The following is a 10,700-nucleotide window of genomic DNA, read 5'->3' on the forward strand; positions in this document are numbered from 1 at the left end:
CGATATGCTATCAATAGTTCTGGATGTGATGGATTTGGGTAGAGCGATATCCTAACTATTCATTGATTCACCGGACCTCAACCATGGAAGATTTGTGTTGGGACATATGCCAATTCTGACCACTCCGTGCTCCAATGCTCCACGGAGGAGCTAAGATCTAGGGTCGGTGATAGGAGATGTGTTTCCGAGTCTCCCAATATTTCTTCCCTTAAATACCCTTCTCGATGTTTTGGGGTCGCTATCCAGAGTAGAAAAACACACACGCATGATCTGATCTCTGGGTCTGACTAGAGCATTAATCGAACGATCTTTTGGATGACTGGATCGGTTGCATATTTCGCAGATCTGGGAATGATACTGCGCTTCGTGGTGGGAAAGATTCACCTGAAACCAAACTTAGTCCATGCAATAGCCAAAATTTCTGGTTCATGATGAAAAAACGTAGGGGACAGTTTGGTCGTATTCCAGTTAGGAGTTGTCGTAATGCTGTGACTGTCGGCGAAGATGTATATGGGTTCTCCGTTGTTTCCCTGGACGGTGGACGGATTGATTGCGTGAAAAAAGCCCGAAGAAACCCTCTCGATCGCCATCGGATTCGCCTCCGGTATATATATATCGTAGTAGTCTACCTAGGCTGTAGAATGGCCCGTTTTCCGGTACCGGCTGGAAAATCCTCCGGCTCCGGCTACCCGTAAACTCTCCATCCTCCACCACCATCTCCTAGCTCCGCCACCCTCTTTCTCCCCCACCCTCCCCTGACAGCACTGACATTCCCTGACAAAAAAATCCGAATGCCGCCTGACATCCCTGACCGATCAGCGACAAGCTAGAATTCATGCGGGGAGTATTATGGCCGGTTTGAAATGGTCTGGAGCACGCGATTCCGCTTTGCACAACACTTCCCGCTCTGCTCTGCGATTCCGCTGTGCTGGTTTACCGCTCTGCAGCTCGGAGGCCAGGAACTGTTCAGCGCGCATGTGGAGACTCCCCGCTATTTACGGCAAATAACGATAAACCCTTGCGCTGATGATCTTCATCCTGCCGAGACCCGTGGTCGAAATTCAGCTCGTAACTTAGAGGATCGTACTTAAATCTCGAGGGCTTGGAGCTGCATATGGTTTTGCCGTCGGCTTTGAACCGTCGAACAAAATGTTTCCATCTAGGCCTGCTATAGCAGCTTCCGGCATCCTCGACAACAGATTCCGACCATTCTCCGGCTCGTCTGACGCTGTTCCAGCCCTTGCGCCACCAGTTCTGAGAATCGCCATCTGCGTAATCCGCCCTGGAGATCGATCGCCTGACCTTCTGAAACCACGCCGGCCTAATTTCTATCATCACCTGGGCTGGGTCAAGGGAAATATGTGCGCTAATGGTTCACATTTGGGAGGATTTATTCTTGTGTGGAATTTCAGGACTCTGTTCTTCTAGCAAGCATTTTCAAAAAACATTGAAGCTCGACAGCTATATTTCAAAGGATGGTGCTATCTGCGATGTTGAACCTATCTGATGAATTTGTTTCACATGTTCATTGTTTGTTGAACATCGTCAGCTAATGAACACGAGTCATATTGATTCTAGAAGACTGCTTCTAAGTTTTATACATTTGGATTGTACACCGATCAGTTTGACAAGTAGCCTTTTGTGAATAAACTAGAGGATCTTATACAAGAAGCATTGAATGTTTTCTTGAATGTTGGGAATCATCCTGTGCTTATTCATTTAATATTGTTGGGTGACAAAGAATTGGCTTTAAAGTGTCTTTCCAGCCAAGATAGTAAGATGCATGCTGGGCTGTTGTGGGAGAGGTTTAAGATTTGGGAGGTAACCGACTTTGAATATTGATGATCATTGGGTCCCTCAATTCAGAATGTGAACATTCTCACCTTAATGCCTTGTTTCCCAACTCGGAAATTGTTTAAACTGGTGCATTGTTCCCACTGGGATTGAACACATGCAAGGAATCCAGGGGCATTGACTAGGTTGTAGATTTGTTGCTAGCGGACATCACCTACAGAGGCTGGTTGTAGCCATTCATGTACAGAGCATTGTCTTGGCATCTCAAAGCCAACAAATTGAACCACTAGAAACAGAACTGGATATGCTTAGAACTGTTTTGATGAGTGGGGTGCTCCATTGTCGAGAACGAGCCTTGGTTTTCATAGCACTCAAATCAGTGAAGTCTTGAAACTAGACCAGAACATAGAAAAGAGTTGCTAGCCACCATAAGCAAGTAACCAGAAGGGTAATGCATCACACAAGCACAACCAACCTCATATGCCTTCATAAAAATAGTGAGCAGAAGTTACATCCTGTCCATACTCTATAACGTTCAATGCTTACATAAATACAAGTTTGTAGTTTTATAAAGTACACAAATAAAAAATATGTCCATACCAAGCAACACATTTGTCTCCTTTACATAAGAAATCATGGTGCTGTCCATGCTTTTGATGCCTTCCTCATTCATTTGTGCTTTTTTTCAAATTGTTAAATTCATATATGTTACATATGTCTTACTTGTATCTTCCTCATTCTTTTGTTATCACTCCCAAATATAAACAATGGTTGAATTCATGTTTAATTCATCGGGTCTCTATTACGTTATTGTACGTAGGATGGTTACTTTCTGCACACTTATTTGATGTGAGCACTTCCGTTTCATTGTCCATTAGGAAGAAATGTTTGTAGCATTTTATTTCCTACAAGTCCCTTCAGTTCTGTTCTTTTCTGTGAGATGAATGATACACCTTTCAATGTTTCCATGACATGGCTCATATATGTGCTACCCAAAGAATAAGGATATGTTTATGAGTCATTAGTTTACAATCACAAGAGGGTTTTCAGTGCATAGAGTTCCACTTTTACTTGGGCTGTAAACTCTGAGGGAGCACCACTCTTTCAAAACAAAGGAAGAAATTCTCACATAATCTCGTCGGCGCTGTTAATTTGTTGTTGAGCAACAGTCAAGCATTAAACCAGCAAGCTCATAAATAACATGTTGACAGCTACATAAACAACTGCACATGTCAACTGGATATCAAACAAGCTTGTCAAGTCGCAGTAAAAGCATGGCGATTCCTATTTGTTACCGTATAGGAATTTTAATGCGGCCTGACATGGGGCCGCATTAAGGCGATACAACACACCGCTAAGTGATTTTTCTCTCTCATCACTTAGCGACATGTTGTATTGCCTTAATGCGGCCCCATGTCAGGCCGCATTAAAATTCCTATAGGGTAAGAAATAGGAATTTCCGTAAAAGCATCTTCATTAATAAGACCACTGACCAAGTTCTTCTCTGAGCGTCACACGACCCATCAATTTTCCCACGGTAATCAATTTAGTTGTTTTTCTGCTACTTTGTTACTTTGGAGAAGTGTATTTTTTCTATGTGTTCTAAGAACAAAATTTGGACAACCACACCGGTAAACAGGGCCTCGTTACATTTAATGTGTTCCATGTGTGGAACGTCAAGGTCAATAGGACTTTCACTTATGTAGTTTTCTACCAAAGCCTGCTCAAATCTAAATCAACTTTACAGCGAGTATTCCAAGTTGTAGCTAGGCCACAGACCAAAGGAGTACAAGGATTTTCAATTATGTAATTCTCTACCAAAGCCTGCCCAAACCTAAATAAGGATAAGCCTGTTCAAACCTAAATCGTCTTTACAAAGAGTGTTCCACCTTGCTGGTAGACCACAACCAGAGGACTGCAAAGACTTTAAAGTACACGGATTTTCAATTATGTAATTCTCTACCAAAGCCTGCCCAAACCTAAATAAGGATAAGCCCGTTCAAAGCTAAATCATCTTTATAACGAGTGTTCCACCTTTGCTAGTAGACCACAACCCAAAGCAGTGCAAAGACTTTAGCTTTTGACCACAACCCAAAGAGTGCAAAGACTCTATCTTTTGACCAAAACCTGGCCAAACCTAAATCATTCTTTACAATAAGTGCTCCAACTTGCTGCTAGACCACAATCCAAGTGAGAGCAAAATTCTATTGTTTTATTGTTTCTCGAAACTATGGAATATTCTGATTCTCAATAATGAGTTTTCTAATATCTGAATCTAAAAGAACAAGAAAAAAAGTGATTTCAATATTGAATTAACAAACCATTTTATAAAATCCAAATTCCACGGTATCAGAATTTTGACTCAGTGTTCTAGTGGACATCACCTACAGAGGCTGGTTGTAGCCATTCATGTACAGAGCATTGTCTTGGCATCTCAAAGCCAACAAATTGAACCACTAGAAACAGAATTGGATATGCTTAGTACTGTTTTGATTAGTGGGGTGCTCCAATGTCGAGAACTGGCCTTGGTTTTCATAGCACTCAAATTAGTGAAGTCTTGAAACTAGACCAGAACATAGAAAAGAGTTGTTGGCCACCATAAGCAAGTAACCAGAAGGGTAATGCATCACACAAGCACAACCAACCTCACATGCCTTCAGAAAAATATTGAGCAGAGGTTACATCCTGTCCATACTCTATAACGTTCAATGCTTACATAAATACAAGTTTGTAGTTTTATAAAGTACACAAATAAAAAATATGTCCATACCAAGCAACACATTTGTCTCCTTTACATAAGAAATCATGGTGTTGTCCATGCTTTTGATGCCTTCCTCATTCATTTGTGCTGTAGATGAACCCTCCTCTTGTCAATTAATGAGCTGAACCACTAACTTGACACTGCTTCATTGTGCACTATGACATTTTTATCTAACTTATTCGGAAAATGAGGAACTGATGTGATTCATCTCAATGCAAAAACTTATAAGATTCGACAAACCCCTGTTCAGCATTGAAATTGATGATAGCATTCCATGTTATTAATTATCAATGTGTCTAATATTTTGACCCACATCTATGTAGATTTATATCAGAAAAGCTTTATAATCATGATTATTTAGGGATTGCATTAACTCCAGACCTTAAATGGAAGATAACACTCATCTTTTGCATGAATGTTGAACATTCCGAAGTGCTACTCATGGGCAATTTTCATTCCACAGGTAGGCATTTGACGTGAAAAAAACATTCCCTTAGTGAGCAATGAATTGACATTGATTAAATTGACTTGCTGCTTTACTTTCTTGTAGAGATATCACAAAATTGGTAATCCTATACACTTAATTACCAATTTCCGGGTGTAGACTTGCAAAACATCAAAACATAGCACTAGGATTTCTGCAATGATATTTAAGTTGAAAAAATAATTAAGCATCTGAATAACATGAATCTGAGCAATTCCACATGAATTCTTATTCATTAAGATTTATTCAAATACTGAAGACTAATGTTAAAAAGGTATGGCTAATGAGAAGTTAAACACGGTAGAAATAGACATGAAATCATTCATACATGAATCTCTAAAAACTGGGCATATAAGAATGTTTATAGAGAAATATATTAATCTCAAAGTCTACAGAAATACATAAGGATTTTTTCCAAAAATTCCCAAGCTTATTCTATCCTCCATTCTATTACAAATAATTAAGTATATACACAAATACAAATGACAAATTATTATTAAGTCTTGTTGGAAATAGAATTATTAAATAACTAAAATAGATCTGATATTCCTTGTAGAGTATCTCGTTTTGCTTGAGCTGGAGTCAAACCCCCTTGTTATTTGTCAGAGACTACCACTTGTTTTCAAATGCAATGAGGCTACCTTTAATTCAAATGTAGAAAAAAATGTTGCCACATATATTTAAGGTTTTGGGTTTGATCTCTATGAATTTGGATCTAATACCTTCCTTGTTGATTTTCTGCTACCATGTGTTTTATCAATTGATGATTCATACTCTTGAAATATGGAATTGTTGATTTCATGCCTTGATGCCTTGGATTAATGCCATTAAATTTGGATTTGATTTCTAATTCTTGTTTCTTTTCTTTGAAAACCTATGCTAGTTGTTATTAATCTCTTATTTTTTACTACTCTGTCATTTTCCTTTGAAAATGTCAAATTTACCTCTTGAATGTCTATAATAGTCCCAAATTGGCTAATCCCTGCCTTGAAAACTGGGATTTGACTAAATCCATTTGATCTTAATAACTTATCTTCGTGCCTATTCCAAAGTATGAGAAAATTTGGGAATGAATGTCTATATAATTTAGGCAGGCACTTATATTAGTGTTCCAAAACTTATAGACTTGTTTGCACAATGTTCATATAAGTAGTGGGGTTATTGAGAGACATAATTATGGGATTCCATCCTTTAATCATAAGTGTATAGTAGATTGCCATTTACCCCACTTGCAAGTTGTTGGCCAGAAAGTGACTATTTCAATCCACAATCATACAATTCTCATGAGATGCATCCCAAACAAAAGTACCAACGCATGAACTTCAACCAATATTTCACAAGTATTGAAATTGGATTTTCCTCCTTTCTGTGAGAGATTGTCAAGAAGTGATTTTTCTTGCGCAACTATACTTTCATTTACATAGGAATTCAAAGTACACCAAACCATGTTAGATGTCTGAGGTAACCAAACTCTATTTTAATATAGATTTCTATACCAACATTTGCAATACATACAATTCCCTCCAATTAATCCCATGTATCATATTTGAAAATTTCACATTACTTAAATTACCATCAAGATTTTTGTAGCTAAATTATTATCTGAGCCACTAAAAAAGAAGGCCACAGTCTGAACAACAGAAAAAAAAAACTTGAGAGTGAAAGAGAGGTATGGGAGGAGGCACAAGAGATAAAATTAGTAATGTGACAAACAAATTTACACTATCAATTATAAACACTAACCATAAATATGATTAGCCTCCAACAAAGATCTATAAAGTGAACTAATGCATATGTAGTCTAGCAAATATTCATTGAGTGTTTGAAACCTATATGCTTTGGTGTTTGATTAGAATCAACATTTGGGTTATTTTCCCTTTCCTGGAATATGATAAATATCTCTCCAATAGGTCAATGTGTTCTTCAAGTGAGTGATCTTAACATTTGGTCCTTTCATTTGACATTTGGATGCTCTGATCACATTTTTCACTAGCTACTTTACCAAACATTTCATGCATATTTGACGACTGTCAACGCTGGAGATCTTCGCCAACTGGTGCTCTGTCCTCGTGTAGGCTTTAGTTCTACAATCATAGAAGAAGCATGGTTCTCTGTTGAGAAGAAATTCATTGAAGTCTAGTGGTTAACTGAGATCCCATACGATAGAACTCAGAAAGCTACTTATTAAGATGTACTCGTAAGAAAAGATCTCAAAAACTAGCATTCCCAGAAGGCTACTTATTAAGGTGTACTCATAAGAAAAGATCTCAAAGACAATCATTCCCAGAAGGCTACTTATTAAGCTGTACTCATAAGAAAAGATCTCACAAAAGGCTTCTTGTCAAGAAAACATTCAATGCTTCTTAGTTTATTCACAAAAGGCTACTTGTCAAACTGATAGGTGTACAATCCAAATGTATAAAACTTAGAAGCAGTCTTCTAGAATCAATATGACTCGTGTTCATTAGCTGACGATGTTCAACAAACAATGAACATGTGAAACAAATTCATCAGATAGGTTACACATCACAGATAGCACCATCCTTTGAAATATAGCTGTCGAGCTTCAATGTTTTTTGAAAATGCTTGCTAGAAGAACAGAGTCCTGAAATTCCACACAAGAATAAATCCTCCCAAATGTGAACCATTAGCGCACATATTTCCCTTGACCCAGCCCAGGTGATGATAGAAATTAGGCCGGCGTGGTTTCAGAAGGTCAGGCGATCGATCTCCAGGGCGGATTACGCAGATGGCGATTCTCAGAACTGGTGGCGCAAGGGCTGGAACAGCGTCAGACGAGCCGGAGAATGGTCGGAATCTGTTGTCGAGGATGCTGGAAGCTGCTGCAGCAGGCCTAGATGGAAACATTTTGTTCGGCGGTTCAAAGCCGACGGCAAAACCATATGCAGCTCCAAGCCCTCGAGATTTAAGTACGATCCTCTGAGTTACGAGTTGAATTTCGACCACGGGTCTCGGCAAGACGAAGATCATCAGCGCAAGGGTTTATCGTTATCTGCCGTAAATAGCGGGGAGTCTCCACATGCGCGCTGAACAGTTCCTGGCCTCCGAGCTGCAGAGCGGTAAACCAGCACAGTGGAATCGCAGAGCAGAGCGAGAAGTGTTGTGCAAAGCGGAATCGCGCGCTCCAGACCATTTCAAACCGGCCATAATACTCCCCGCATGAATTCCAGCTTGTCACTGATCAGTGAGGGATGTCGGCGGCATTCGGATTTTTTTGTCAGGGAATGTCAGTGCTGTCAGGGGAGGGTGGCGGAGAAAGAGGGTGGCGGAGCTAGGAGATGGTGGTGGAGGATGGAGAGTTTACCGGTAGCCGGAGCCGGAGGATTTTCCACCCGGTACCGGAAAACGGGCCATTCTATAGCCTAAGTAGACTACTCCTATATATATATATAGATATATAATTTTAATTTATTTATTTAATTTTTATACAATATTTTTAGTAGTATACATATATAAAATATTGATATTTATCTCTAAAATAATTATATATATTTTTTATTTTTATTTAAATTGATTAATGAATAAATATCATATAAACAAGTACCATATAAAATAAAATAATTTTTTAGGCATCTTGTATTTATAAATCATAATATTTTAACAAATAATACTATTTAGATTAAAAAATAATATTGTAACAAATAATACTATTTAGATTTATTTTAATAATATTGTAACAAATAATACCATGTAGATTAAAAAATAAATCTCGATGAATAAAAATTATTTTTCAAATATTATGGTTAACTATTAAGATTAATCAATATTAAAGCTAAAACAAAATTCAAGATGAACCATTGACCAGCGAGGCCACTTTGGAAAGCCGAATTACATAATTGACGCGAAAAAATATTTAGAAAACAAGAATCATCGTACTCCATTGACAAAAACTTCAAATAAATAAACCAAAATTTTGGATTGAGCTGCCCCACCTTACTATGCGGTGAGTCACCATTCGTGTGAACCAGTCCTACTACAATCCAAATCTTGTACGAAGAGTTTGACAGTTACCAAATTCGGCCGAATCAGCCTGAAGACTTTGAAAATTCGGCGGTTTTAATAGGTTAAAATTAAATTTAGATTCAGTGCACATCAGGGTGCCTGGGAAAAGATTTGTTAAAATTTCTGCAATTTGTTAATGTCAAGGTAAGTCATTTTCCATTTTCCCTGCATCAATTTCGTCCAACATCTGGCGATTTGAAAAATGCAAATGTAGATGATGGGTGAAATTTCCCGTTTCACCTGTGTTTCAAATGGAAAAGGTGATAACAACAAACCGTCGTTGTCGCCTTTGATTATTCTTTTCACGTAGGCGTTTAAGAATATTCAATGGTCGAAACCTAATTTCGACTCCTACCCAATGTATCGGACAGTCAGACAATATTGAAAAATTAAGAAAAAAGTCACCGTCAAAGTGAAATAGAAATAAAAAGGACTCCTGATCAATGTATCCAGTCAAACACTATTGAAAAAAAATGGGACAAGGACTTTCCAAGAAAGTTCATCGTCAAAGTGAAATAAAGAGGAGACGTGGAGTATTAAAATTGAAATAAAATGGAGATATAAAAAAGAAATAAAGTAACTTGATTACTTAAACTTTCGCCTTCAAAGTGAAATATTAAAAAAGTCATCTTCAAATGGTTGACAATTTTGTGAACATTATTTTATGGATTAGATAAGTCATCTCTCAAGTATTTTTGCTCGCCTTTCCAATTTTAATATTCATTTTTCATGTAGCACTATTGAGTATATTGATTAGGGAGACTGATGAATGATATTCATAAAATTTGTTGAATTTTTTTTTTTTTTTTTTTAATTTATTGGGAAATAAATATATGGTTTTAAGGTTTTTTGGACAGCAACTTTAACTCTTAGACTAGTTCTACTCAGATGATCTTTGATTTATTTTTTATTTAGTTAAAATAAAAAATTATTTCATAATGTATAATTAAGAAACAACCTCATTAATTATTATTTGTTGATTGATTAACTAACAATACTAAGGTTCTGGGACCTGTTGTTTATGTCAAAGGAATTAGTTCTCCTCAAAATTAGTCTTTAAAGGAATTAGTTCTCCCTAAAATTAGTCTTTAACATTTTGAATATCAAAATTGGTTAAATTCCATTTAAAAAATAAATAAATTATTATTAAAATTATTATTTATTTTAATAGTAATGAGATGTATAGTCCCAAATTTCAGAGTTAATTTTTTTCATAGAATTCAACATCGAACTTGGTAACAATGATTAGCGTTTCTCGACATATATGCTTAAGATGCATCAGGATGAACTATGAGTGAACGAACTTTGAAAGATAAACTGCGCGAAACTCCTGGTCTTGTTTATGGAGATTTTAAATTGTTAACAGATTCCAGAACGTAACAGATTCCAGAATCCACCAAAAGATAGAAAGTCGCAAATAAAAGGAGTAGAGAGAATCACGTAGAACTATCTAATTGGAGAACATCCCTCCAATACGGGGATCACTCCACTAATCAAAATGTATATATTTAGGAAACAATTTAGTACTCAAAGTATGTAATGTAACCTAGCTTATACAAAGCAGAAAAACAACAATAACAGTATATGGGAAGCTAACTTCTATTACCATATATACTTGGTAAAACTCAGACAACGCCA

The 10,700-nt window shown here is 37.1% G+C and overlaps 1 protein-coding gene across 1 annotated transcript; it reads right to left on the minus strand.

The window, feature by feature from the left end:
* Positions 1-966: 966 nt before the first annotated feature.
* On the minus strand, positions 967-1,335 carry LOC149218167 (uncharacterized). The gene has a single exon (XM_089386494.1). The coding sequence runs from the start codon at positions 1,333-1,335 to the stop codon at positions 967-969; it is 369 nt and encodes a 122-aa protein (XP_089242620.1).
* Positions 1,336-10,700: the final 9,365 nt, after the last annotated feature.

This window comes from Pinus tabuliformis, chromosome Q, assembly GCF_031772625.1.
Source record: "Pinus tabuliformis cultivar Carrire ecotype Pingquan chromosome Q, CPIR1, whole genome shotgun sequence".
NCBI classification, from domain to species: domain Eukaryota; kingdom Viridiplantae; phylum Streptophyta; class Pinopsida; order Pinales; family Pinaceae; genus Pinus; species Pinus tabuliformis.